General features: G+C 59.4%; 3 protein-coding genes across 7 annotated transcripts in view; 2 read left to right on the top strand and 1 right to left on the bottom strand.

The window, feature by feature from the left end:
- The window catches only part of SULT2B1 (sulfotransferase family 2B member 1), a 31,983-nt gene extending 14,440 nt beyond the window's left edge, over positions 1-17,543 (top strand). Inside the window, exons 2-7 of the mRNA XM_023245236.2 lie at positions 4,769-4,908; positions 9,362-9,570; positions 11,199-11,325; positions 11,841-11,935; positions 15,443-15,623; positions 17,336-17,543. Of these exons, the coding sequence (XP_023101004.2) occupies positions 4,769-4,908; positions 9,362-9,570; positions 11,199-11,325; positions 11,841-11,935; positions 15,443-15,623; positions 17,336-17,517 (934 nt within the window). The 3' untranslated portion in view covers positions 17,518-17,543. The remainder of the gene's footprint in view (positions 1-4,768; positions 4,909-9,361; positions 9,571-11,198; positions 11,326-11,840; positions 11,936-15,442; positions 15,624-17,335) is intronic.
- Positions 9,564-27,778, bottom strand: FAM83E (family with sequence similarity 83 member E). Of its 5 annotated transcripts, none has more exons than XM_045045439.1 (7): positions 25,563-27,778; positions 24,222-24,389; positions 23,714-23,838; positions 19,985-20,429; positions 12,023-12,117; positions 10,946-11,048; positions 9,564-10,633 (listed from the first exon to the last, which is right to left on the bottom strand). In XM_045045439.1, the coding sequence occupies exons 1-6, from the start codon at positions 26,034-26,036 to the stop codon at positions 10,949-10,951; spliced, it is 1,407 nt and encodes a 468-aa protein (XP_044901374.1). In that variant the 5' UTR covers positions 26,037-27,778; the 3' UTR covers positions 9,564-10,633; positions 10,946-10,948. The 5 variants fall into 5 exon arrangements, 4 of the variants coding, with proteins under 4 accessions (XP_044901374.1, XP_044901375.1, XP_044901373.1 ...); XR_006590128.1 differs by having other exon boundaries at positions 10,946-11,095; XM_045045440.1 differs by having other exon boundaries at positions 9,564-11,095.
- On the top strand, positions 21,374-22,161 carry SPACA4 (sperm acrosome associated 4). Its single transcript, XM_006941036.5, has one exon. The coding sequence runs from the start codon at positions 21,674-21,676 to the stop codon at positions 22,052-22,054; it is 381 nt and encodes a 126-aa protein (XP_006941098.1). The 5' UTR covers positions 21,374-21,673; the 3' UTR covers positions 22,055-22,161.
- Positions 27,779-27,842: the final 64 nt, after the last annotated feature.

Here is a 27,842-nt window from a genome sequence, read left to right as displayed (position 1 = left end):
GAGCGACTGCTGTGTGCCTGGTGTGGGGCACGTGGTGTGGGGACCCGGCGGGCTCGTCACCCAGCGAGTGGAAAGGTCACCCCGGGGCCAGGTTTGATTTACAAGGTTGGGAGAGAAGGCACACGGCACCTGTTCTAGGACACCCAGTGAGGTCCGGCCACGCGGGAATCGGGTGGGGGCTCCGTGGCCTCTACACTCTAGCGCAGACGAGGACAGGGGACCAAAGTCTTGGCTGGAGGACTGGCAGATCCCGAGGACCGGAAGGGGGAGTGATGCTCAGCGCGCTGGGGAGATTCGGCTGGAGGGTGGGGTGCGTGGGGAAGGGGGGACTGGAACAGAAAACCGTCTGCAGGGCTGAGGTTCAAATCCCAGCCCTGCCTGGAACTTGCTTTATGGTCTCGGCCAAACCACTTCCCCTTCCTAATCTTCCTTTTCTTATCTGTAGCCGTCATAACCCGGAGGGACATCCCAACCCTACCCCGTTCATGCCTCAGTTATTTATCGGATACCGATTCATTTATTGAGCGGTTGCTTGTTCTGGGCTCAGAGGGCACGGGCGTGAGGTTCGGAAAGAGGCCTGCAAAGAAGGCAGACTTTGGGCATCTCTAAAGGCCCGACAGGGGATTTTTGAAGGGCTGGGTACCGAGAACCACTGAGGCAGGGAAGAGGTCATAACAAAAGCTCTTTGACTTGACTTCGTTTGTTTCTAGGGAGATCCCTTCCTTCATTCAGGTGAATGAAGGAACCCCCACATTCATTCAGTTAGTCAAATACTGGCTGAGCACCAACCATGTTCCCCCAGGGCCTCCTGGGGTGGGGCGCCGACCCTCGATTTGCAGGTTGTGAACGCTGGGAGAGGGGGGAGGTCTGGGGGAGGGGGACACCCTCATATTTATTCATGTATGCAGTCACAGACTGTTTCAGGGACTCCTGACAGGCACAGGATCCGTTTTCCTGTCGCGTAAACTGGGGAGGAAATTTCTCCAAGTTGCTGTCAGACCAAAGACTGAAATAGCACTGCCCACTAAAGGGAGCTCATTTCCGGAGTGGTTATCAGAAGCCAAGCGCTTAACCTGGATTATCCCTCTGAATCCTCAGGTGCGATTAAAACCATGGGGTAGAGATTACCATTATCCTCATTTGACAGATGAGGCAACCGAGGCTCAGGAGGTGAGATCCGCCGCCCAAGGCACGGAGAGAGCCAAGGCCCAGGCACTTGGCCCCCAGTCGGCCTGATGGTAACTGACCACCTCGGAGCGCCCACGCATTGGGCTCATCTGCCTAGCAACCAGTGACATCACCAAGCCCACACCCACACTCAACCTTGGGGGGGGGAAATGACGTCATCACTGAGCAGTAAAGTGACTAAAAGGTGCTGAGGGCTTACTGTGTGCCCCTCCTCTGGACACACACAATGCCCAGCGTTAGCTCTATTACCGTGTCTGGCCACGATTAATTGTAGGAGGGCCCGGCTGACTCAGCTGATGGAGGACTCCGGGTCTCAGGGTTGTGAGTTTGAGCCCCGTGTTGGGTGTAGAGATTACTACTTAAAAAATAAAATCTCTTTTTTTTAAATTTTTTAAAAATCTGTATTTATTTTTGAGAGAGAGAGACAGCGTGTGAGCAGGGGAGGAGCAGAGAGAGAGGGAGACCCAGAATCCGAAGCAGGCTCCGGGCTCCGAGCCGTCAGCCCAGAGCCCGACGCGGGGCTCGAACCCACGCACTGTGAGATCATGACCTGAGCCGAAGTCGGACGCTCAAGCGACCGAGCCACCCAGTCGCCCCCAAAATCTGAAGAAAGCCCCCAAACAGTAATTCTCGCCCAGATTTATTGAATGCAGGGCTTCATTTTAATATTTTTGTTTCTATTGACGCATTATATTTTCCCACTGTCCTTAGTTTTTAACAAAATTAGCAGGGGTTCTCTCTCTCTCTGCCGCTCCCCTGCTTGCCCCCCCCAAAAAAAAATAAACAAACATTTGAAAAGAAACAACAGTGGTTTTAAGGTAAATAGATAAATAAATAGTTAAAAATAAAATTAAGACAGGTGTTTTCATGGGAAGGTCCCCCCCCCCCCTTTACTGCTTTGTTTATTCGTTCACTGAATACTTTGTTAAAGTAAAACACGGATCTTTGGTCAACAACTCAAGGAATTTTGCAAGGTAGGCATTACCGCCACCAGACCCCCATCTGCCCCCACCCTGTCAGCCCCTCCTCCCAAGGATAACTGCCGCCTGCCTTCTAGCACCTTCTACCTTACTTTCTGTACTTGAACTTCCCATAATTGAAATCATGGGGTCTGGACGCTCGTGGCTCATCTTTGGCTCAGCCCCTTGTGTTTCCGAGTTTTCGTCTGTGTGGACCCCAACCCTCTTTATATAACAAGAGTATCTATATAACAGCCTCTTTACTATCCCGAAATGCAACCCACAGGCAGTGTAACCTACTTACACACGTACTCCCCCCACCCCCCATTTTCAATGTATTGTCCTCCGTGTATTATAGCGGGACACCAACGCAAAGTAGCACGGTGTCGCGGCTCAGAACTCAGATCGAGTTCTGCGGGGGGGAGGGAAGCTTACACCGCCCGGAAGGGGTCCTCCTTAAGGCGAGGAACCAATGTGTGCGACTCCAAGCCTAGGTGGCGGGGAGGGATGTTGATTTAGGGGGAGGGAGCAAGTGACAGCAACTTGTCTCATTTTGAAAGCTGACAGACCCTCCTAAACGTTCCAGAAAAATGACACAGAGTAGCTTCTGGCTTCATCCCCTTTGAACCTGTGTCTCCTCCTCCCGCACATACTTTCACGCCAGATGCCCTAGGACAGGTGAGGCGGCGAGGCGCCTTCTGGGAATTCCCAGCCGGCCTGCACGAATGCGACCAGGCTCCCTGACTGCTGACCTGATAAATACCCCCAGGGAAACTCAGTAAAAAGTATCCCCACCTCTGTGTCACCTTATTGGGTTTTTTTTAATGGTTATTTATTTTTGAAAGAGAGAGCCCGTGGGCACCCAAGTGAGGCAGGGGCAGAGTCAGAGGGAGACAGAGGGTCCGAAGTAGGGGAGGGGCAGGGGAGGGGGCGGACAGAGGATCCAAAGCTGGCTCTGTGCCAGGTCCCCCAAATGCCCACCCCCTCTCCCCTGCCAGGGGCAGGAGACCCCCCGGGGGGAAGCTCCGGGTGGAAAGACACAGTGGGGTACTTGGATTGCTTTTAAAACAGCTCACCCGGGAAAATGTTACTTCCGGGTATGGCCCTGTGGTCGCTTGGTGGGGCTTTTTCCGGAAAGGCAGCTCAAGTGAGGGGCTGAAGCGTAACACTGTTTCAATTGCAGGGGTGGGGGGGGTGCCTGGCTGGCTCACTCGGTAGGGGTGCCACGCTTGAGCCTGAGGGTTGTAAATTCAAGCCCCACCTTGGGGTGTAGAGATTACTTAAAAATAAAATCCTGAAGGGGCGCCTGGGTGGCACAGTCGGTTAAGCGTCCGACTTCAGCCAGGTCACGATCTCGCGGTCCGTGAGTTCGAGCCCCGCGTCAGGCTCTGGGCTGACGGCTCAGAGCCTGGAGCCTGTTTCGGATTCTGTGTCTCCCTCTCTCTCTGCCCCTCCCCCGTTCATGCTCTGTCTCTCTCTGTCCCAAAAATGAATAAACGTTGAAAAAAAAAATCCTGAAAAAGAAAATAAATAAAGCATGTGTTAATTTCTTTTTTTTTTTTAATTTTTTTAACGTTTATTTATTTTTGAGACAGAGAGAGACAGAGCATGAACGGGGGAGGGGCAGAGAGAGAGGGAGACACAGAATCCGAAACAGGCTCCAGGCTCTGAGCCGTCAGCCCAGAGCCCAACGTGGGGCTCGAACTCACAGACCGCGAGATCATGACCTGAGCCAAAGTCGGACGCTCAACCGACTGAGCCACCCAGGCGTCCCAACATGTGTTAATTTCTTTAAAAAAATTAAAAAAAAATAAAATCCTGGGAGCACCTGGGTGGCTCAGGCTGTTGGGCACCGGACTCTTGATTTTGGCTCAGTTCACGATGTTTCGTTTCATGAGTTCAAGCCGCGCGTTGAGCTCTGGGCTGGCAGTGGGGATCCTGCTTGGGACTCTCTCTCTCTCTCTCTCTCTCTCTCTCTCTGTCCCTGCCCCACTTGCACCCGTTCCTTCTCTCTCTCAAAATGAGTAAATAAACCTAAAAAAAAATGAAAAGGGCATCTCAGCCTCATGGTGACCCCTGGATGGGGTTTCATAAGTGGGCTTTGCCAGCCCTGTGGCCTTGCACAAAAGAGTGGGCACGACACGTAATTTCTGTGGCTTCGATTTCCTCGTTGGTAACATGGCAGGGGGAGGGGGTGACTTCGCCTCTCCCTCGAGGGTCGGGCCAAAGAATCAATATAAGGAAAGCACTTAGCCCCACTATGCAGATGTGAAGTGTTCCATGTTCCACCGGCTGTGTGGCTTTGGGAAAGTCACCCAACCTCTCTGTGCCTCGCTCTCTTCATTCCTAAAAGGGGGATGCTAATCACTGTCACCGCATAGGATTGTTGTGGGGTTCTGGTAAACCATTCCCAGTTGGCAGATGAAGAAATGAGGTTCAGGGAAAGTTTGTCGCCAGGATTCTCTAGCTAGGGGGGTACCCCTCCCCCGTCTCCCTGCTCACCGTCCCTCCTGCCCTGAGATTTCTCTGCCTCCGCCCCCCCCCCCCACCGCGCCTCCGGGGGTGACCTCAGTCCTCGTCTCCTCCCCGGTCCTCACGGTGTCTCCCCCATATTCCAACAGCCAGAAGTTGTCAGGCGAATACTTCAGGTACAAGGGGATCCCCTTCCCCGTGGGCATCTACTCACCCGAGAGCATCCGCATGGTCGAGAACGCTGATGTGCAGGACGACGACATCTTCATCATCACCTACCCCAAGTCAGGTACCTGCTGGGAGGGGTTGCTGGGGGTGGGGGTGGGGAGGTGGCCACAGAGGCTGAGAAGGGAGCACCCAGGGGAAGGAGGCAGAGGAAACAGTGGGGGGAAGGCCTGAATCCGCTCAGAACCTGGAGCTTGGGTGTTTGCACTGGCGGACCCCTCCGCTAGGTGTCGCTCTTCCGCCCCCACAACCAAGTCGTCCTCGGGGAAGCCTTCCCGGGGCCTCCGGGGCTGCAGCACCTGTCCCCACCCTGTCCCGCTCTATCCCCTTGAACTCGCCTCTACTCTTCTTCTCAGCCCCTGTCGCCACCGGCCACTTGGCTGTGTTTTTGGTTGTTGATTTAGCCTCCAATCTCCCCCCCCCCCCCCACTAGAACATGAGCTCTTGGAGGACAGACAGCTTAGTGTGCCTGGATCGCGGCTGTATTCTTGGAGCCTCAGTCGGTGCCTGGCACCCATTCAGTAAATATTTGCGGAAGGAAGTGGGGGCGGAGGGAGGGACGATCTTCATTTTCTCCCTCCCTCCCCGAAACGTTGCTTATTCTCTGCCACGGGTGCAGACGCGGCTGTGAACTGGGGAGACATTTGTCAGTTTCTCGGGCGAGACAGGCTTTATGTAAACCCGCGCTCACTCCTTTGACTATATAATTAGGGTTGGGGGGGGTAACCTCGAGGAAAGGTGCAGAGAGCGTTGAATGTAGGTAACAAGAGACCGTCTGGGGGATGAGCGCAGGCTTTGAGGGGGAGAAGATGTTCGTGCGGAGATCTGGAAGCCGCAGAGGCGTTTGAGTGGGAAAGGGTGTCCTAGACGACGGAGGAATGGCACACGCCAAGGCCCGGGGGTCGGGGGAGGCTTGAGGGAATCGAAGGAACAAGAGGGGATCAATGAGGCTGTGGTGCAGGGGGCAGTGGAAGAGGCTGGGAATGGGGGGGGGGGGCGCCCGGAGGATGAAACATCCCTACTTCATGTCTTTGTCAGAATGTGTTTGAAAATTTTCAAAATATGGCTCTCCGATAGAGTTCTGTGAGGGGTCCCTTTTGAGATATTCACGTACCGTGTGGTTTATCCATTTTAAAGTGTATGGTTCAGGGCACGTGGGTGACTCAGTCAGTTAAGCGTCTGATTTCGGCTCAGGTTATGATCTCACGGGTCGCGAGTTCGAGCCCCGCACCGGGCTCTCTGCTGTCAGCCCAGAGCCCGCTTCAGATCCTCTCCCCTCTCCCTCTTCCCCTTCCCGCTTGTGTTCTCTCTCTCTCAAACAAATAAACATTAGGGGGCGCCTGGGTGGCTCAGTCGGTTAAGCGGCCGACTTCAGCTCAGGTCATGATCTCTCGGTCCGTGAGTTCGCGCCCCGCGTTGGGCTCTGTGCTGACAGCTCAGAGCCTGGAGCCTGTTTCGGATTCTGTGTCTCCCTCTCTCTGATCCTCCCCTGTTCATGCTCTGTCTCTCCCTGTCTCAAAAATAAATAAAACGTTAAAAAAATTAAAAAATTTTTTATAAATAAAATAAACAGATAAAATAAACATTAAAAAATCTTTACAAAATAAAGTGTACAATTCTATGGCAGTAATGTATTCACGGATTTGTGCAACACGTCACCACAATCCATTTTAGAACGTTTAGAACAAGATACCCATCAGCCATCACTCCTCAAACCCCACCTCCCCGACCCCAAACCTTAGGCAGCCATTAACCTGCTCTCTGACTCTATGGATTTGCCTTCACGTCTGGCTTCTTTCATTAAGCATGTTTTGGGGGCTCATCCATGTGGTAGCGCGGGTCAGGGTTTTGTTCCCGTTAATGGCCAAGTACGGTTCGTACTATTTTTCTTTCTTTCTTTTTTAACGTTTATTTATTTTTGAGACAGAGACAGAGCATGAACGGGGGAGGGTCACAGAGAGGGAGACACAGAATCTGAAACAGGCTCCAGGCTCTGAGCTGTGAGCACAGAGCCCGATGCGGGGCTCGAACTCACAGACTGCGAGATCATGACCTGAGCCGAAGTCGGCCGCTTAACCGACCGAGCCACCCAGGCGCCCCTTTTTTTTTTTCATTTTTTTAATGTTTAGTGACTTTTGAGAGACAGAGAGACAGAGCATGAGTGGGGGAGGGGCAGAGAGAGAGAGGAAGACGCAGAATCTGAATCAGGCTCCAGGCTCCGAGCCGTCGGCACAGAGCCCAACGCGGGGCTTGAACTCACGAACCGTGAGATCATGACCTGAGCTGAAGTCAGACCCTTAAGCGACTGAGCCTCCCAGGCGCCCCCTGGGCCTACCGCTTTTTTGTTTATTCATTGGTCAGTTGATCAACACTTGCATTGTCTGCGCTCTTTGACGGTCAGGAGTAATGCTTCTAGGAACATGGCCATTCATTTCCATTTCCCTCAGAGTTCTGAGTTTTGAGAGACACATACGGTCATACAACCCCCATCGCAACCAAGATACAGAACAGCTCCCTCACCCCCCAAATCCCTTCACACCCGTTCATGGTCTGCTCCTCCCTCACCGCCAGCTCCCGGCAACCATGGCGGCTTACCCCCCCCCCCCCCCCCCCCGCCAGAGTTTTGCCTTTTCCAGAATGTCACACAGATGGGCTCATACTGTGTGCATCTTTGGAGACCGATTTCTTTCACTCGGCATATTCTACTTTCGATTCATCCAAACTCTTGGAATTTTTTTTTTCTTTTTTTTTTTTTTACTGCCCAGAAGTAGTCCATTCTATGGATAGACTGTGGTATATCCATTCATCTCTTGAAGGACATTGGGGTTGTTCCCAGATTGGGGTAGGTATGAATGAATACACCTGCTATGAGGCTTTGTGTGCAATTCCACGCATGCAGATGTGTTTTCATTTATCTTGGGTAAATCCTCAAAATGAGACTGTTGAGGGGCACCTGGGTGGCTCAGTTGGTTAAGTGACCGACTGCGGCTCAGGTCACGATCTCTTGGTTCACGAGTGAGCCCCACGCGGGGCTCCGTGCTGACCGCTGGGAGCCTGGAGCCTGCTTCGGATTCTGTGTCTCCCTCTCTCTCTCTCTCTGACCCTCCCCCGTTCATGCCCTGTCTGTCTCTGTCTCAAAAACAAATAAACATTAAAAAAAAAAATTTTTTTTTAAACAAGTGAGGGAGGATTAAACTACCAAGAGGTGAAGAGAGCCCCAGGGGACACAGGAAGAGCCCATACAGGGATCAGCCAGTCCCCTTGGGCTGAAGCAGAGCACCCAAGGAAATCTGCCGGGGGGAGGGGTGGCGGTGGTGGAGGGAGAAAGGGTCACTGGGGGCCCGCGGCACTGCTGGCCGCTGTCCGGTCACGAGAGCAGCAGGGAAGGGCCCGGGAGAACCTGGAAGGGAACCCTGTCCTCCTGCGGGGTTCCTCCAGCGCCCTCTACTGGCCGCTGCCGGAGAACCGTTCACAGGGTCCGGCCCCAATATTCCAAAACAGGGCAACCAAGAATGAATTTGGAGGCGAGAGGCAACCCATTAAGAACCCGGGCGGGGTTATTGTTAGAATCCAGGGAACTAGAGGGGCGCCTGGCTGGCTCAGTCGGCGGAGCGTGTGATTCTTTGACCTGGGGTTCGTGGGTTCGAGCCCCACGTTGGTCACGGAGATTACTTAAAAAAAAAAAAAAAACAACCTACAGAGAATCCAGGGCAATATGATACTAATGACAGGTGATTGTCAATATTATTATTATTTTTTTCTATTTCTCATCTGACCTGCCTATATCCTCGTGGAATCCGGACGTGTGAACTGGGCCATTTGATGAGATCCCCCCACAGAGATCAAGGGGCTCCTCCCGAGAAGGGGCAGTGAAGAGAGCTGAGATTTTAAGTCCAGATGCCTGGATTTAATTCCAGCTCCCTCTGTGTTTGGACACGATGCTTCTGTCCTCATCCGCGAGCCGCGGAATCTCAGACACGAAGGCCTGCTAGAAGCTTCTGTGTCGTTTCCTCAAACTCCAGTTGGTGGAGGGATGGAGGGAAGTTGGGGGAAATCCAGGCTGCCTCAGGCATTCTGGCTCCTTCCATCTCATGGCTTGCCATCCCCGGGAGCCCCAGTTTCCACTGGGTCCTCGCATCCAGCCAGCAGAGAGGGAAGGAGAGAGAGTGGGGGGGGGAGGGGGGGGGACACGTAGGAGGTGTTTATGGGCCAGCCCTGGAAATGGCTGCCACCTGCACTTCCTTGGCCAGAACTCGGTCACACGGCCCCACATGTAGCTGCCGGAGAGGCCGGAGAAGTGGGGTCCCCTCATCTCCCTGGTGGGGAAAGGAAATGGGGTCCGGTGGACAGCCAGCCGGTCTCTGTCACTTCCTCGCCTCGCCGCCAGCCGTGAGGCTCTGGGCGGTCAACCTCCGTAGTGAATGGCGCTGTAAAGCCCAACACGACTCTGTTTCCCCGCCCCTCTCCCCTGCACCCGTCCCCGCCCTTTGATTGATTGGCCCAATTTCTCCTGACAGGAACCAACTGGATGATTGAGATCCTCAGCTTAATCCTAAAGGACGGGGACCCATCCTGGATCCGCTCGGTGCCCATCTGGAAGCGGGCGCCCTGGTGTGAGACCATCCTGGGTGCCTTCAGCCTCTCGGACCAGCCCAGACCCCGCCTCATGAGTTCTCACCTCCCCATCCAGCTCTTTGCCAAAGCCTTCTTCACCTCCAAGGCCAAGGTGCAGGAGGAGGGAGGCGTGTGGGGGTGGGGGAGCGCATAACTAAGGGGTGAATTCAGCACGGTATTTACGGAGCACCTACTATGTGCCTGATCGAGAACGGCAGTAAATAAACGCGCAGCAATGCCTGCCTCGCAAGCCCACGTTCTAAAGGGTGGCAGGCCGAGAGAATAGGGAAGAAAAATCTCCTCGTGGGCAAAGGTGATGACTTCACGAACAGCCCGCAGGGGTGGGCGAGGAGGGCAGAGCGCGCAGGTGGGAGGCAACGGTGGGCCCCACGGAGTGGGAAGGGGTGGCCCGCGCAGAGGTGAAGAGAAGAGGCTGAGCTGGGGTTGTATGTTGAAGGTGGAAGCAGCAGTAGGATTTGCTGGCAGATGGGGCGTGGGTGTGAACCAGATGAGTCAAGGGTGACTCTAGGGCGTTTGGTTTGAGCAACTGGGAAGATGATGCTGGTGTCAACTGACTTGGGGAGGCCGGGAGAGAGGCTCGGGGGAAGGCGGGAGCTCTGTCGGGGCCCGTGGACGTCCAGGTGGAGGGTCGCCAGTAGGCAGTGAGGCAACCGAATCAGGATTCAATAGGACACGCGTCTCTGGAATTGGCTGGTCGACACAGAGGTGGACGGGGCCATTAAAGGCAGGAGACTGGTCGCATCACCAAGGAAGCGAGTGTAGACAGACGAGGCCCCCCGGGACCCCCTCCCCCGCCCAGTCAGGCTCACGGCTTTGCTGCGAGAAGGCCCAGATCTCGGCCAAGCTGCTGCACCCACGGCCGCAGAGAATCCCAGCAAAAGGGCCGAGGCTAAAGTCAGTGGCGGAAGGAGGCGTGTGGGTCAGCGTCCAGGTGTCTGTCCCCGAGCAGAGCTGCCTGACCCTCCCGGCAGCGACATGGGATGACACGCGAGCCTTGGCATCCGGGGTGTTTGTCGGGGCGGACCGCCCGGGTGGCTGACCGTGGTCGTGGGGAAGGAGACGGTGGCCAGGGAAGGAGCCATCTGGTGGGGCTGACTCAGGCTTGGTTGTGGAATAGGAAGCTGGTAATCAGCTAGGAGCCAGGGAGTCGGAGCCTTGAACACCAGGCCCAGAGGCGAAGAGGGTCAGTCAGTGCCTCTCACCTTGATCAACCCCATCCTGAGCCCCCCATGCCTTCCTCCTCCTGTTTTATGTATTTAGAGAGGGGTAGGGAGGGGCAGAAAGAAAGGGACAGAGAGAGTCCCAAGCAGGCTCCATGCTGAGAGCACAGAGCCCAATGTGGGGTTCCATCTTGCCAACTGAGAGATCATGACCTGAGCTGAAATCAAGAGCCAGACGCCCAACCGACTGAGCCACCCGGAACCCCCCCACCCCCGTCCTCCGGTCTTAATTCCCTTGAAGCCAACCTGTCACCCCGCCTGGTCCGGGAACAGTCCCCGTGTCCTGCTGGAATGTGGCTGCAGGGAGGTCTCCCCATCCTCTGGGATGCGATGAACTTGATCTAAGCCACTGTTGGCAGGAAAGTCCCCTGAGAAGTCTACCCTGAGGCCTTCCTGCTGCAAGCCCAGAAACAGAGAAGGCTTGGGGGCATGCAGTCTTTGGGGTGGGGTCCTGCCTGTGTGCGACACCTTCTCCCCTCTCCCCAACACCCATACGCAGGTGATCTACATTGGCCGGAACCCCCGGGACGTGGTGGTCTCGCTGTATCATTACTCCAAGATCGCCGGGCAGTTGAAGGACCCCGGCACACCTGACCAGTTCCTGCAGAACTTTCTCAAAGGCGAAGGTGAGGACTGGGGCAGAGTGGGGGTCCAGAAGGGGTGCCCCTCTTGGGCCCAGACAGGAAGGGGGCAGGGAAGGGTAAGGGAAGGTAAGAAGGAGAGAGAGAGGCAGCGATACAGGGCGTGATTAACAGTGAAGGCGACAGGTATGTAAGAGACCGAGCGACGATGACAGATGACAGACACAGCAATGGGGAGAAAGAAGCGGAGAGAGACTGAGAGGCACAGAGTGAGCAGGAGACAGAAGGAAACCGAGACAGACAGACAGACACACAGATACAGAGAAGGGAAGAAACAAACAGAGACAGAAATGCAGAAAAGGGGCAGAAACAGAGAGAGATGGAGAGACAAAGGTTCTCTCTCCGGGGGCCAGATGTGGGGGGGGGGGCTTGGGGGAGGCATCCAGCCCCGAGGCACCATGCCCGGGGCCACGTGGGGGGCTAGTCAGGCCCCCCCTGGTCCCCCAGCGGGGGTGGCCCTGCTGCCCGGGGCCTCATCCGCCTGCCCCTCCGCCCCGTAGTGCAGTTTGGCTCCTGGTTCGACCACATTAAGGGCTGGATTCGGATGAAGGGCAAAGAGAACTTCCTGTTCATCACCTACGAGGAACTGCAGCAGGTGATCCCGCGCCCCCACCCCCACCCCCACCCGGCGCACCTCCCTCCCCCACCCCTCCTCCCGCCCCCTTCCCTTCCCCCAACACACCAGGTAGGTACTGGGGGCACAGCGGTGAACAGAGCAGAGTCCTGAGCCAGGGAGCAGGAGAGGGGCCATGGGCAAACAAAGAAAACAGATGGCACCTGGAGAGGAGAGAGAAAAGGCAAGGCGGGAAGGAAGATAAGGAATGTGTGGGGGCACAATTTTAAATAGGGCGGTTGGGGAGGCCTCCGGGAGAAGATAACACTTAAGCAAAGATCTGAAGGTCAAGGACGACCCAGGGGGATAGCTGGTGGGGGGGGGGGGGTCTCAGGCAGAGGGAACCCGGCCAGTGCAAAGGCCCTGAGGTGACAGCACACACTTGATGTGTTTCCAAGGGGAGCAAAGGAGGATGTGGCCAGAGCCGCCTGAGTGGGGGTAGGGGTGGGGGTGGGGGACACAGCAGGGACCTTGGCTTTTCTCTGAGGAGGTGGGAGCCAGGGGTGGGCCCTGAGCCTTTGGAGTTAGACGGGGATCCTGTCCGGACCCCACCAGACGTCCCCGGAGCAGGCACCTGGGAGAGAGATGCCTTCCGGCTGGGGCAATCAGGGAGAGTTCCCTGGAAGAAGGGCCGTGCCAGAATGCCCACTGCTTTGCCCCGCTGCAAGGAGGATGCCGGGCTTCTGGGGGCACAGCCCCCAGCGAACACGCCCGGCCGTTCCAGGTCCTTAACAAAGATGTTTCCAGAAGCTGGGCACCCGAGAGGGTCCCCTTACATGCCCCTTCCCCAAGCTCCCCAGACATGTTTCCTTCTTGTATGTACACGTCATGGATTTTATTTTATTTGGCGGGGGGGGGGGTTGGAGAGAGGGGGAGACACAGAATGGGAAGCGGGCTCCAGGCTCCGAGCTGTCAACACAGAGCCCGACGCGGGGCTCGAACTCCCGAACCGTCAGACGGGAGTCGGACGCTTAACCGACTGGGCCACCCAGGCGCTCCTCATGTATTTTTTTTTTTTTTTTGGATGCTCTCTGCCGGTACTTTTTGGAGGGGGAAGCACCTGAATGTTTGTGTCCGACAAAGCAGTTAACGTCCCCCCAAATCTCTCAGAGCCTCAGACGTCCCATCCTTAAAATGGGCGGGAAAATGCCAGCTCGTGAGGTTGCCGTAGGGAGCCCCCGGCATAGCACGACCATCTGACAAGGTACCCCAAAGTGTTAATATAGTGCGCAAAGTAAAAGCGACTAGGTCCCGAGGCAGGACCTGTGGGATCGGCAATAACGAAAATACCACGCACCAAACACCTCACTTAATCCTCAGCGTGTGGACAGGCGAGTCACAGATTACCTAGAACCACCTACAGCTGCCCATATTGGACCCGTTTGGATCTGCAAAAAATATAATTGTAAAGGGTGCACCCCAATATTGTTAGTACCCCCGTTTTATGGAGGAGGAAGCTGGGGGACAGTTGACAACCTGCCTTGAGTCTTTTGCCCACCCCGGTAAACGTCTTTTTTTTTTTTTTTTTTTCAATGTTTATTTATTTTTGGGACAGAGAGAGACAGAGCATGAACAGGCGAGGGGCAGAGAGAGAGGGAGACACAGAATCGGAAACAGGCTCCAGGCTCTGAGCCATCAGCCCAGAGCCCGACGCGGGGCTCGAACTCACGGACTGTGAGATCGTGACCTGGCTGAAGTCGGACACTTAACCGACTGCGCCACCCAGGCGCCCCCCGGTAAACGTCTTTTGATGGAAAGGTCCAGACAAGATGTTTGGCGTTAACCGCCACCCCCCATCCCCTCCCCCACCCCACCCCACCCCCGCTTCGTTTTGTTTTGTTTTGTTGTTTCATCGAGCTTTTTTCTCCAAAGCCCAAAACTGGGCCATGCAGCCTGGCAGAGCTTCTGGGCTGCCCCTAGCGTGTGAGGAACTGCACACGTGTTAGAATTTCTGGGACACGCCGGTGGTTCAAGAAGATAAAGGGATGTAGGGTTGCAAAACCAGGAATGGCCTGGAAATCCGGAGCCGTGGGGCCGGCGGCGCTGACGAGAAGGCTAACTGTCCTGGGCACTAAGTATCAGGGAAGGCGGCGAGACAGAGGAGGGAAGCGTGGGTTTCGGTCACGGAAATCTGAGTTCCTCCCTAGCTGTGTGACCCTGGACGAGTGTCTTCCCCTCTCTGGGCCTCCATTTACTGACCGGGGTAATGACACCTGTCTGCAAGGCTCTTGGCGGGCTTGGCACAGATATGAGAGAGAGAGAGAGGGTGAGGGGCAGAGAGAGAGAGAGGGAGACAGAAGTCCCGAAGTGCGCTCTGTGCTGACAGCACAGATGTGGGGCTCAAACCCGTGGACGGTGAGATCGTGACCTGAGCCGAAGTCGGACGCTCAACGGACTGAGCCCCCCAGGCGCCCCTCAATCCATGTGGCCTGAACGATCGATCATTGTCAGGAGGAGGGTGATGTTTGAGCTGTATCTGGGTGGGGAAGTTTGCCTGGTGGGGGAGGGTGCCACGGGGCATTCTCGGCCACCCCCCGCCAAGGCTGCAGGGAGGAAAATGCAGGGAATGGTTAAGTTCTGGAATTAGAGGCCAGGCCAGGCCAGACCACTTCTGTCCTTGAAAGCCAGGCCTGGGGGCGGGGACTCCTGTCCCAGGGCACTGGGGAGCCACAGGGGGGCCGGGAGCAGCTTTGGGTGTGGGCGCCTGGAGGCAGGGAGGCCAGGGAGGAGGCCGAGTCTCGAGTCGTGGGTCCATGGGGAGAGGACAAGGCAGGCCCAGTGCAAGGGCGCCGAGAACAGAGGAGGGGAGGAGCAGAGGGAGACTGACAGGGGTGTGGGCGGAGGGGGAGTGAGAGAGGGGAGGCCGGGCTGGGAATCTGGTCCTGTGACCCAGTGAGTGAGGCTGCTCTTCCAGGATGGGCACCCGGGGGGGAGGTGCAGATCTGGGGCACAGACAGGCTGACCCCCACTTTTTTTTTTTAACGTTTATTTATTTTTGGGACAGAGAGAGACAGAGCATGAACGGGGGAGGGGCAGAGAGAGAGGGAGACACAGAATCGGAAACAGGCTCCAGGCTCCGAGCCATCAGCCCAGAGCCCGACGCGGGGCTCGAACTCACGGACCGCGAGATCGTGACCTGGCTGAAGTCGGACGCTTAACCGACTGCGCCACCCAGGCGCCCCTTCCCCCACTTCTAACCTGAGTGGGGGGTGATTGTGCACCAGCTGCCCAACTGACCTCTGCCCCGGCTCTGCCCCTTCCCTCCCACCCGCGGAACCCTCCGAAACCCCCAGCCTGCGAAAACTCTCGGAAGCCATCGCCCCATCCCTCGGCTTGGTCGTGGGGGAAACTGAGGCAAAGCAGCAGAGCCACCCAGACGGCTCTGGGTCGGGGACTCGGACATCCAGATTCTGGGTCTGGTGCTCCTTCCTTGCCTGGGGTCCCCTCCCTCCGCCCGGCCTCCCTGACCCCCCTCCCCGGCCCCCGCAGGACCTCCACAGCTGCCTGCAGGACATATGCCAGTTTTTGGGCTGGCCGCTGGGCAAGGAGGCGCTGGACTCCGTCGTGGCGCACTCGGCCTTCGGCGCCATGAAGGCCAACGCCATGTCCAACTTCACTCTGCTGCCCCCCAGCCTGCTGGACCAACGCCACGGCGCCTTCCTCCGGAAAGGTGCGGGGGCTCTGGGGTTCCAAGGCTCACCCGGCCACCGCCTGGCTGTGCACCTTGGCGCGGTCATGTCACCTCTCTGGGCCTCGGTTTTCCCAGCTGAAACGTGGGGTCACTCTGAGCAGCACTGCCTTCACAAGGTCATGAGGGACCCCCCCCTACCCCCCCAGGGCTTAGCACAGGGCCCGGCATCCAGAGAGCTCAAAACGGCCCTGTCCAAGGCCACAGCCAGGACTGAACCGTCCTGAGGCTATATAGAGTCTTAGTGAATCTTTCTTAGTGTTAAGGTTCAGCCCAGAAACATTCTAGCGCTCGGATTACGGGAAGGGCGGGAGGGAGTGTCTTCTTCCTGTTCCTGCTACAAGACCACAAACTTAGCGGCTTAACACAACCCACGTTTATTCCCTTACGGCTCTGGTCAGAAGTCCCAACTCAGTGTCCCTGGGTTAAAAATCAAAAGTGTCAGGGGGACGGGTCCTTCTGGAGGCTCCAGGGGGGAGAATCTGTTCCCTGCCTTTTCCGTTTCCAGCCCCACAGGGACTGCTGGGCTCCTCGCCCCTCCAGGGTCTTCCGATCAGAAGGGTGGCAGTCTTCCAATCCCAGACTCTAAGCCTCCCGCCTCTTTTTCTTTTTCTTTTTCTCCCTATGTTTGTTTTGAGAGAGACCAAGAGGGAGCAAGCAGGGGAGGGGCAGAGAGAGACAGGGAAAGAGAGAGAGAGAGAGAGAGAGAGGGAATCCCAAGCAGGCTCTGCACCGTCCATGGGGGGGGGGGGGCTCGATCTCACAAACCATGAGATCGTGTCCTGAGCCCAGATCAAGAGCCGGACACTCAACCTGACGGAGCCACCCTCCCCCCCCCCGGGCGCCCCTCCCCCTCTTCTTATAGGGACCCTTGTGGGTCTGCCTGGATAAACCTCCATCCTTAACCAATGACACCTGCAAAGTCCCTCTTGTAAGGTCACATATTCATAGGTTCCAAAGACCAGGACGTGGACATCTGGGGGGGGGGGGTGATTATTCAGCCTATCACAGGGTGCCCCACCCCCACCCCTCACTAGGGGGCGTCATGTAATTCAAAATACTGCCATCCAAATGACATTGGCCCCAGGTGAGAAGCCCGAGGCCGGCCCCGAGGGCCCCCTGCGCCCGTGGAAGGGGCAGAGGTCACGCCCCTCGCCTGCTGGGTCGCCAGGAGGGTTAAGGAGGGAAACCGAGGAAGCCACCCTTCCACGCGTTCCCTGGCACGGGCGTGCGGGTACATTCCCAATGGGCGGAGCCATCACGGAGGTAGCGTGGGTGTTGTGGGAGCCCCGGAGTGAGGATGCCCGTTTCCAGCCAGGGAGGTTAGGGACAGGGAGCCAGGAAATGCTCGAGCGGGAGGGGGAGGTTCTGGGCAGAGCGATTTAAGGGGTCAGGGGGTAAAGCTGCAGGAGGAAGGCAACAGGTCTACTGAAAGGAGAGGCGGGGTGGGGGGGGGAGCCAAGGGAAGGAGGGGGCAATACGGGTGCCCAGGGGTCTGGCCAGGTGACTGGGGGCCAGCGTGAGAGGCAGCCATCAGTAGGAGGTAAAAGGGCAAAAACGTGGAGATGAAAAGGGAGCGGGGAGGTGCCCGGAGGTGGGCAGGAGGGTGCTGGGATGTGGGGCGCGGGGGATGACCCCGCCCGGCCTCACCTCGCCGCCCCTCCCTCCCCTCGCCGCCCCTCCCTCCCCTCCAGGGGTGTGCGGCGACTGGAAGAACCACTTTACGGTGGCACAGAGCGAAGCCTTCGACCGCGTCTACCGGGAGCAGATGCGGGGGCTGCCCACCTTCCCCTGGGACGACCCCGAGGACGCCAGCCCGGACCCCGATCCCAGCCCCACCCCAGCCCAGGCCTCCGAGCACCCCCCGGACCTGTGACCTTGAGAATAAACGCATCGCTCCTGCCCCCGACTCTCGATGCGCTCTGGAGGCGGCGCGCCGGTGGACGGCCGGCAGGGGGCGCGCGAGGGGAGGAGGCCGCCGGGGTGGGGGGACCCCCCCCAGGCTGGGCGCCTGGCTCCCCCAGGGAGTCTGAGGGAGGAAGGGCCCAGGACTGGATTCCTGGGTCTGCGGCTAGGCTGTGAAAATGCAGGATTCTGGCATAAAGCAGCTTTATTGTGAGCAGAGGTAAAGGGAGCCCCAACAACTCGTCCCTTGGCACCCAGAAAACAGTCCCAGCGCCCAGGGCCCTGACCGGCCCCCCCAGCAGGGGTCCCCACCAATTTCCTGTCCCTCATTATTAAGCCCCACTCCCTGGACTGGATTCTCTCCTCTCCTCTGCTAAGCTCAGTTTACCCACAGCTCCGGAGCCTGATAGGTCCAGGAGGCTCCCCACCCTGTCCCAGGGACGCCCCACCCTCGCCCCCACGCGACGCCGGCTCGGGGGCCACTCGGCCAGGCCCGTCCTCAGACAAGTTCCAGCCTGGCCGCAATTGGATATGCCCTGTCCCGGGATGCCAGCGGGTCGACACTTTCTGCCCATTTTCTGAACTGCGACACTGGCATCTAGACTGAGCACTGGGCTTGCCCGAGTTCTAGAACAAAGGGGGAAACATCCCTGCCGCTTCCCGGACACCGAGGCCAGAAGCCTTGTCCAAGGCACCACACGGACGGGGGACGGGGGGCTGGGAGGTGACCGTCGACAGGCCCGTCCAGGGTGGCTTTGGCTCCCGTCAGGGTCGCCCCCTGAGTCCTGCCTGGGCAGCCCAGTCTGGCTGCTGGGTGCCTCGGGGCTCCTGTAATTTGGAGGTGGCATCCTCACCAAACCTCCTTCTGGTCGGGGACAGATGGCGGAGGCGGCGGGCTGGGAGGAGGGGCAGGGGGCCGCCTGGGGGCTGGGACCGGCCCAGAGGACGGGGTTCTGTCTCACCCCAGGGGGGCCCTCCCATGCCCCGCTGCCTCATCAGGGCCTTCGCGGGGGTGTCCTTGGAACCCCAGGATTTCTTGAGCTGTGGAGGGAAAGACAGGGAGGTGAGAGAAGGTGCTGGGGGCCGAGTCCAGGCAAGGGGAGGCGTGTGTGTGCAGGGAGGCCTCGGGGGGGGGGGGCCCGGGAGCCGTGATCCCCCCCTGCAACTCTAGACTTGAGGAGAAACAGGAAGCTGCCAGCAGGGGAGTAAATATTTGCCGAGGGAGGTGATTCTGGGTGAGGGTGGCTCAGGACCGGGTGGAGGCGAGGACCTTGCCCCTGCTGTGCCCATCCCCACCTCTCCCCTGGACCGGAAACGAGGGAGGGAAGGGATTCCCGGGACATTTCTCCCTCCCCCTCCGAAAAGGTCCCCACTGGTTCCCACTTCGCGGATGGGAAAACTGAGCCTGACGGGGGCGCACAGCTCACGGAGAAACTGTGCCCCAGTTCTGCCGGCATCCACGGCCCCCTCCCCATCCCGGCTCCGCTCTTACCCTCTCGACAGCCCACTTTACAGCTGGGGGCACTGAGGCTCCCCACCCAGGATCCCAGAGAGTTAGTGTAGGCTGTGTTGGAACCCCGGTGTCTAAGCAGCTGGGGAGGGGGGGGCGCCAAGACCCCCTCAGAGCTCCCCAAATCCCCTCCCCAGCACCCCCACGACGCTCGAATCTGGGAAGCCAGGGGCAGAGCATTTAAAAGCTTCACCCGGGAGGCAACCAGGGCCGAGTTCCAATCTCTCCCTGGTGCCTCGGTTTCCTCATCTGCGAAATGGGCGGGTGCAGACTTGTAATAACATCCCCCCCCCCCGCCAGAGGGTTGTGGCAAAGGTCCCATCTAGCCACCCCTGGGAAAGCGCCCGGCGTGTGGCAAGGTGCCCCCAAAAGATGGTTGCTTGGAACTCTGGGCAAGTTACTTGACCTCTGTGGGCCTCAGCTTACCCCCCTGTAACAATGAACGTGAGAAGACTAGTAGCTCACTGACCTGGGGTGAGGTGAGGCCACGAACTCAGTAAAAATAAATTCCACTTCGCGGATTTACCGGAATGATGATTGTTCTAGTTCATCCGCCCCTCACTGACTCCCTCCCGCCGAACTGAGCATGGGGACCACTGCTGGGCCCATTTGCTAGACGAGAACATGGAGGTTCAGGCAAATTTCTGCCCCCCTCCGCCCCCCCCGGCTCTCACAATTGGCGTGTCGTGCCCGGATTTGCACCCAGGGTGGCTCCCGGGGTCTCTGCCCCGGGCCGCCCAGCGCTCACCCCTGCCTGGCATGCGGTAGGGCCACACCCCTCTGAGGTGGGTGTTACTACAGCTCTGGACCCACCCATTTCACAGATGAGGAAACTGAGGCGCCAGGGAGAGACTGGAACTCGGCCCCGGTTGCCTCCACCCTTTTCCAGCTATTCCTGTTCTCTCTCAGGCCACCCACCAGGTCTCACCTCGTTGTCACCGTCGCTGGAGCCGGACAGCTGGGACAGGCGGCTCAGGTCCCACAGGGAGTGGCTGGGCCGGGCCGGGGGGCCGCTGGGGGTCCGGGCGTGCTGGACACTCCTCAGGATGTCGCTCAGCGCCGGCCCTGGGGTGGCCCGGGTCTCCTGCCTGTCCCCGTCAAAGACTCGGCAGGCGGCCAAGCGTTGGGCCAGCGGGCCATCGGGCGGTGGCGGTGACACGGGGGCCACAGAGCGGCGGCGGGCCACACGGTGGGGGTTGTGGGCCAGCTGCAGCCCCCCCACGATGCTGACGAAGGGGCCCGAGGTGGGCGCGGACGGGAGTGGCCAGGAGGCCGCATACAGTGTCCGGAACTCTCGGCTGAAGGCGGCAGCAATCTCGCCGGTCAACAGGGTCACCAGGCCTCGGTGCAGGCGGGAGTCGCTCCACGTGAAGCTGGGGGGCACGCAGGGAGGGGTCAGGCTCTCCGTGCAGCCCCACGGGCCCCGCCCGGACTCCATTACCAGTCCCCACCTGGTCCCAGGGCAGGATGTGTGACCTCAGGCAAATCCTGCAACCTCTCTGGCCTCGACATCCCCCTCCGTAGAATGGGAACGACTCACGTACCTACCCAGAGGACTGACGTGACCGCTACGTGAGTTAAGACACTTAAATTTATCTTAAGGGACTCTGCCCCCTCCCCAACCAAGGCTGCATCAGTGCCTCGGTTTCCCCATCCGGAAAGAGATGGGATGTGTTTTCGGACTCCACAAGTCCTGTTGTCGGGCTCGGCTGCTTCCCATATAACGACCGCCATTTGTCAAGCACTTGCTGTGTGGCCGCTCCGTGCCTCTGTCTGCTCGTCTGTCATACGGAGCTCAAATGTAGGGAGACTGGAACGAGGGAACAGGGGGTTGAGCCCCGGGCATGGTGGCCAGCTCTAAAAGCCTGCTGGCTGTGGTCAGTGGTGTCCCCATCGCCCCTGTTGTCACGATGGTGGCGTTTAAAGCATCTGGCTCAGGCCTTGGCACATAGCAGGTGCTCAGTAAATGCCCTCTTTGGAATCACACGAACCTGGCTGCAATCCTGGCCCAGGGGACCTTGGACACGTCGCTTTCCCTTCCTGAGCCTTGGTTTGCCCATCTGGAAAATGGGCTCACTGCGGGCTGTGTCTCGTGCGCCTCAGCGGGCACAGCACCCAGCACCCAGAGAGCGACGACTCAGCCCCCAGGATGGCGAGCGTGGGTCCGATCGTCCTTACCTTGGCAGGGTGGCAGTGTCCTCCCTCGCTCCCTGGCAGGTCAGGGGGCCGTCCTGCCCTCAGATTGTGACACCCCTCCCCCCCACCTGTGACCTCACCCCTGGAGCGGCCAGTGGGAACCCTGAGGGGTCTGTGAGGTCACCCCATTCCGCTGAACAGAGACGCCCTGAACAGGATCGCGCCTGCTGGCTTGTCTCTGTCCCGGGATCTTCTGAGACCCAAGCGCTCGAGAGCCGCGGTCACGACGGAGCTCCTGAGACAGACACGGAGCGTTGGGAACCGAGGACACTCCAAGTGCTGACCCCGGGAGGCCAGCCCAGGGGTGAAAGTCGCGGAGCAGGGTTGGGGGGGGGGGGACTCAGGATCCTCATTCAGCGGTTCCGGGAGGCCCAGGAAGCCCACGGCCTGGCTTGGGCACCGTCACCCCCGCCAGGCCACCATGGTCCCCGGCTGGCTGCTGCTTCTGGTGATGGCTCTGCCCCCGGGTGCCACGGGCGCCAAGGACTGTGTGTTCTGTGAGCTGACCGACTCCACGCAGTGCCCCGGGACCCACATGCGCTGTGGCGAAGACGAGGACTGTTTCACGGGCCAGGGGGTGGCCCCGGGGCTCGGCCTCATCATCAACAAAGGCTGTGTGCAGTCCACTTCCTGCGGCCACGAGGAGCCCGTCCCCTACATGGGCGTCACCTACACCCTCACCACCACCTGCTGCTCCGGCCACATGTGTAACAGGGCCCCCGGTCCCGAAAGTGGCCAGCTGGAAGGGGTCACCGCCGCCGGCCTGGCGCTGGGCCTGCTGCTGTTCCCACATTTGCTGTGACCGACCTGAAGGGCAGGGCCTGGGACTGGTCTCCCGGCCTCGCTGCTCCCCGAGCCTCCTGCCTCCACCCCTCCCCCTCATTAAATGGCCAGAGGCCCTGGACAACCTCTCGTGGCCCTGGCCTCGTCCGTTCTAGGGCCGTCCACCCGGACCCGGGGGCTCGGCGAAGCGTCCTCAGACCTGATTTGGTGGCGGGGAGCCACGCTCGATGGGTTTGACTTGTCCCCCTACTGTATTTCATTGGTTCTAAGACGCATCTCTTTTCGCGTTTTGATCAGGATGCTGCTTGTCATCGGTGGCACCTTAGAGTCGATGAAATAGGGTTAAAAACAAAACAAAACAAAACGAAACCAAAAAACCCCGAATAACGACAATAATAAACGACAGCTGATGTTCACGGAAGGCGGCCGATGTGACGTGCCAAGGCACTGTGATCTCGTTGAATCCCCCCAGGCCAAGCCGGGAAGGTAGATTCTTTCCGAAAGGTCCCAGTCTCCACAGTGGCGGGTCCCAGAATGGGTTCCTCGGACGGGCAGCATGGGTAACCAGCGGGGGGAACTTGCTAGCAATGCTGCTTCTCAGGTCCCATCCCAGGCCGGCTGAATGGGGGCGGGGCCCCAAGATCCGCGTTTTGATTCTGCCGTAGGCAGGCCCAAGATTGAAAACCCGCTAGCCTAGGCCAATGGTCACCGACCCGACCGCGCATGTCTGCCCGTCCCCCCCCCCCCAGGGGGCACCCGGCAATGTCCGGAGACACTTTGGCTTCTCATAGTAGGGCAGAGTGGGTGCTATGGTCATCTACTGGGGAGACACCAGAGATTCAGTTCAGCCTCCTCCAGGGCCCAAGAAAGTCCCCACGACACAGAATCATCCAGCTGTCCCGCACGTGAGCCCCGTCTCTGTCGAGAAGAAACCCTGCTCCGCGGGCCCTAACCACATCATCCCGCTGTGCAGCGGGGGAAACGCAAGCACAGAGAGGTGAAGTCCGTTGCCCAAAGTCACACAGCGAGTAGCTGGTGGAGCTACAGTTTGAACCCAGGCCCTCTGACCCGAGAGTCCCTGCACCCCGCACCCTCCCCGAACTGTGACCTTCGGAGGTAGGTGCTGTGATTATTCACACCTTCCCGATGGGGAAACTGAGGTTCAGAGCAGGGGAGGCACAGAGCTCAGTGTCACCGAGCTAAGAGGTCAAGGAGCCAGGATCCAGGGTCGGGTCAGATCCCAAAGACAGGAGAGAGGAGGGTCACGGACCCGTCCGAGGGCCAGGCCCTTTGCACACCGGCTGTTTTCTTTTTTTTTTTTTTTTAAATAGATGCGTGGAGGGGCGGAGTCAACTCACTCAGGGCGGAGCTAGGACCCCAAGCCAGGTCCTCCTGGTTTGGAAACCCACACACAAACTGCGGGCCTCCTTTCCAGATGAGGACACCCAGGGTTAAAGAGAGGACCCTCCCCCACTAAACCGGCCCCCTGGGCAGGCCTGGCTCCACCCCCAGCTGGTTCTGCCCCCCCCCCCCACCTCCTCTACCAGCAAGGGTGTTTCGACCCGTTTCACAGACCAGGAAAGCAAGGCTAGGCTGGTCAAAGGGACGCCAGCTGCTCTCTGAGCACACTGGGAGATGGGGACAGGACACCGGGTGGCATCACGAGGGGCAGCCGTACCTGTAGGATCCGGAGATGACCCTCTCGCCGTCCAGCAGCACAAATTTCTCACGCACGTTGCCACTCACCTGCCGTCGCCAGCGGCTCTGGAAACTGCAGCCTCGCACGACCCGGATATCCAGGTTCTGGAACGGAGGGGGCACGCCCCTGCTCAGGCCCGCCTCGCACGCCTCCGCTCACCGCACAGGGCCTGGGAGTCCCCTGCTTAGGACTCTGTCCCAGCTTCTCCAGAGTCACCAATATCCGGCCTTGGGGGGGGGGGGTCCAGCTTCTCCAGAGTCACCAATATCCGGCCTTGGGGGGGGGTCTCTTGGAGGTACCCCTAACTCAGGGGGACCGTGTGGGAAAGCCCGCCCCTGATTCCCCCAATGCCTCGGGCATCAGGTCTCAGCAGACCCTCTCAGCTGGCATCTGCCTCGATGAGCTAGGACCCCGTGGAAGGATCTGCCCCCGCTGCCCCAGCGCCAGGAGGTGGCGACTTGGTCCCCCCCCCCCACCGGGCTCCTACCTCAGTGGCCCAGGGGTTCACCCCCAGCTGCCGGGCCAGTGTCAGGAAGGCAGGCAGCTGCTGGCGGTCCAGGAGCAGGTAGACAGGCACCCAGCGGCGTGTGGCGGCGTCTAACAGGTCCGAGAGCAGGTCTGGGTCAGTGAAGATGTCCATGACCACGGCCACTAGCTGGGGGGAGGGGTGGGGAAAAGGGCTGTGGATGGAGCCTGGAGCTCCGGGGACATTTGGGAGTGGGGGGGCGGGGCCCTGGGGGTGAGGTGCTCTGGGGGTGGGAGTTGAAGGGCCTGGCTTCCATGGGATGTTCAGGGGACTGCGGGAGAGACCCCCCCCCCCCGCCCAGACCCACACTCCTGCTCATACAGCGCCTACACGTGGATGAGGAAAACCCTGGCTTTCCTGGAAAACTGTCATCCTAATCACAGCTGCAGTGGTGAATGATGTCCCCTGAGCTGTGACACACTGCATGGTTCCCCCCCCCCCCCGCTCCAGGGCTCAGTGGGCTGGATGCCCGGGCAGGGCACCTGTGGCCAACTGCACAGCTGGGTCCTTGGGGGTGCCCTGGGGACTGGGGTGCTCCCCTGGGGACTGGGGTGCTGAGCACCTGGAAATACGTAGCAGTGATGACTCCTGATCACTGGCCAGGACTCCTTGGTTCAAATCCCCGCTCGGCCACTCACCGGTGAAGACACTTAACCTCCCGTGCCTCAGTTTCCCCATCTCCTCACTTGGTTAAAATGCGTCCCAACCTCACAGGACCCTCCTGAGGGTCATTAAACGTTAACCTGCGCAAAGCACTTAAATGTGGGAGCTGGCAGGCACAAAGACCAGGCTAGGGGCGCCTGGGTGGTTGAGCCTGTGACTTGGGCTCAGGTCATGACGTCACAGCTCGTGAGTTCGGGCCCCGAATCGGGCTCACTGCTGTCTGCACAGAGCCTGCTTTGGGTCCTCTGTCTCTCTCTCTCTTTCTCTCTCTCTGCCCCTCCCCTGCTCACTCTCTCTCTCTCTTAAAAATAAAATATGTATTTAAAAAAAAAAAAGAGTAGGCCACCTGGGGGGGCTGCAGGGGGTAATCTGGGGTGGAGGAGGTGACTGAGCCAGGGGGTTATAGTTAAGTCTCAAGGGTCGTGGATGCCTAGGGGTACCCAGGAGAGAGGGTGAGGAGGAGGTGTGAGGGATACGGACACCTGAGTCATCGGGGCGGAGCCATGTGGACCCACAAGTCCCAGGAGGGCAGGACCAAGATGCCATGGGGCCTAGGGGACGTGCACTCCCAGGGGCGGGAGCTGGCGTGTGAGGACGCGCGGGTCTGGGGAGTGGACACCGGGCCCCCCGAGCCCCCACCTTGCGGGCGGCCTGGATTTCCTGGCGCACCAGCTCCTTGAGGGGCGGGTGGCCCTCGTCGGGTGGCTGGGTGAACAGCTGCACCCGGGTGATTCCCCTCCAGGCCGGGTCCTCCGGCCAGCCCAGCCGCAGCGTGGGCACCAGCTCCTCCGACCGTCCGGGCCAGTAGGTCAGGCTGCCCGAGTCCCCATCGGTGGCGGCGGCTCCCTCCGCCGCCCAGTCGGGCCGCTGCTTGGACGCTGTCCAGTCTTCGGCCGCCGCCGCCAGACTCCGCAGCTCTTCCCCGCTCAGGAAGGGCCGCAGCCCCTCTCGCTGCACGCAGGCCTCGAACGCCGCCGCGCCCTTGCTCAGCAGGGCCTCGAGCGCCAGCCGCTGGCCCTCAGAATACAGGAAGCCGGGGCTGGCCTCGGTCAAGGGCGGCCCCCCGGCCTCTGACTCCACTCCTTCCAGCGCTGCCAGCTGGGAGGCTGACATGGGGCTGCTGGGGCGGGACGGCCGTGAGGCTGGGCGGCGGAGGGTTTGGCCGTCTCTGGGGCACTGACCATCTGGGGGTCTCCCGCCAGGCAGATTCTACGCGGCCACGGGACCCCTCAACTCCTCCTCTATGCTCCGCCCCGCAACAACTTCCGGCCTGCTGGCCACGCGATGCCCCAAATGACCGGTCTGCTGGCTCAGCCTTGGTCAGGCTGATGGCCCACCTGTCCTGGCCAGAGAGCCGGCCGACTGCCCCACCATCTCCAGGCGACAGGCCGCCTGCCTGTCTCCTACCACCCAAATGTCCCCAACTAAAGGCAGAGCGGGCTGCCTACGTGCCCCTGACCAATAGCGCGTCGAACTGACGCTCTCCTTTGGATTATCTGGCAGGCATCGATTGCTTCCAACAATGTCCGTATCTGACCACCCGGCCGTGTCCCGCAGAATCTGTTTTTCCTGACAACTCGCGGCTGGCTCAGCGGCTCTCACGGCCGGATCATTCCACGCACCTCCCCTTTGGACCTGCTCGCTCAGCTTAGGAAGAATGGGCTCCAGCCCGAAGTCTGGGCATCCCCCTTATCCAGCCAGGGAACGAGACCGGTCTCCGTGGACTGGGGACCCTGCTCCTGGGGGTTCACACCCACTCGGGCTGCCACAGCGGAGGATCCGCTCACCAGGAGGTTTCATCACCATGGAACCGGCCCATCTGGTTGGAGGGCCTGACCAACCACCGTTCCTTGGATTGGCTGCCCCTGCCCGCCTGTCTCCCAGCCGGAGTGCTCTCGGGCTGCCCTCTGATCTCTGCTGATCCCTGGCCGAGCTGCCCTGCCGGGGTTTCTACCCGAATCCTGCTATCTCCTGCTAGCTAACCACATATTCCTGGCCAAGGACCACTCTGTCTCCTGTCCTGTCTCCCTCTCATGCTGTTCCTTTGAGGCTCCTGACCCAACCTTTGGGCTGTGGACCCCTGATCCCTGCAAACCAGCGGCCCCTCCTTCCAATCACGGCACCCAGGCAGCTTCCCTCCTCCAGGCCACAGCGACCAGGCCTACAAAGATAAAGAGGAATAAAACCAGGACTCCCTCTCGCCCATCCAGAGCTCCCCCCGTGTGTCCGGACCCCCATCCCCTTTCCCTCCTTGCCTTGCCTTTTCGGAGGTCAGAACAGGGGTCTGGAGACCTCCTGCCTCTATTTCTGCCGTCCTTCCGGCTGTCTCACCTCATTCATCAGGTTTTAGCCTGGGATCCGGGGAACCCAGCCCCTTGTGTAAACACAGAGGAGGGCCCGATGCAGGTCCCTGCGGAAGGCCGAGCGCGGGTACGGGAAGGCCCCAGCCCAGGGAACACACTCACCAGGCCACTGGCCCAGGGCCCAGGGCCCCGCCAGACCCCAGCTGACTCGAGCTTCGGTTAAAGGGGAGCAACTCACCTGTTCCCACGTACCCCTCCCCCACCGCGATCCCGCCCCCTCAGCACTTCCGGGTCCACACCCAGCCCACCAGGCCGAGCCTGGGACGAGCTCAGGTTTAGAGGGGCGGGTGCGGTTAATCCGGGGGAGGGAACAGGTGCGGAAACACCTGTCACCAGGCTCACTGAGGGGGCGGGACTTTGGCCGTGGGGGCCCTCAAGGGTCCAACGTGCAAGATCCCGACAAGCACGCACCGAAGCCTCCAGAGGGCGCCTGCGGGTAGAGCTAGACTCCGCCTCCGAGGGAAGGGCTCCTCCGCCACTGGTGTCCACGGAGAGGGGCGCGCATCCTACTCCCAGACTCCAATCCGATCCGATCCGATCCCCTCCCGTGTCCCGC

The sequence above is a fragment of the Felis catus genome, chromosome E2, assembly GCF_018350175.1.
Source record: "Felis catus isolate Fca126 chromosome E2, F.catus_Fca126_mat1.0, whole genome shotgun sequence".
NCBI classification, from domain to species: Eukaryota; Metazoa; Chordata; class Mammalia; order Carnivora; family Felidae; genus Felis; species Felis catus.
This window is presented reverse-complemented; position numbering and strand designations above follow the sequence as displayed.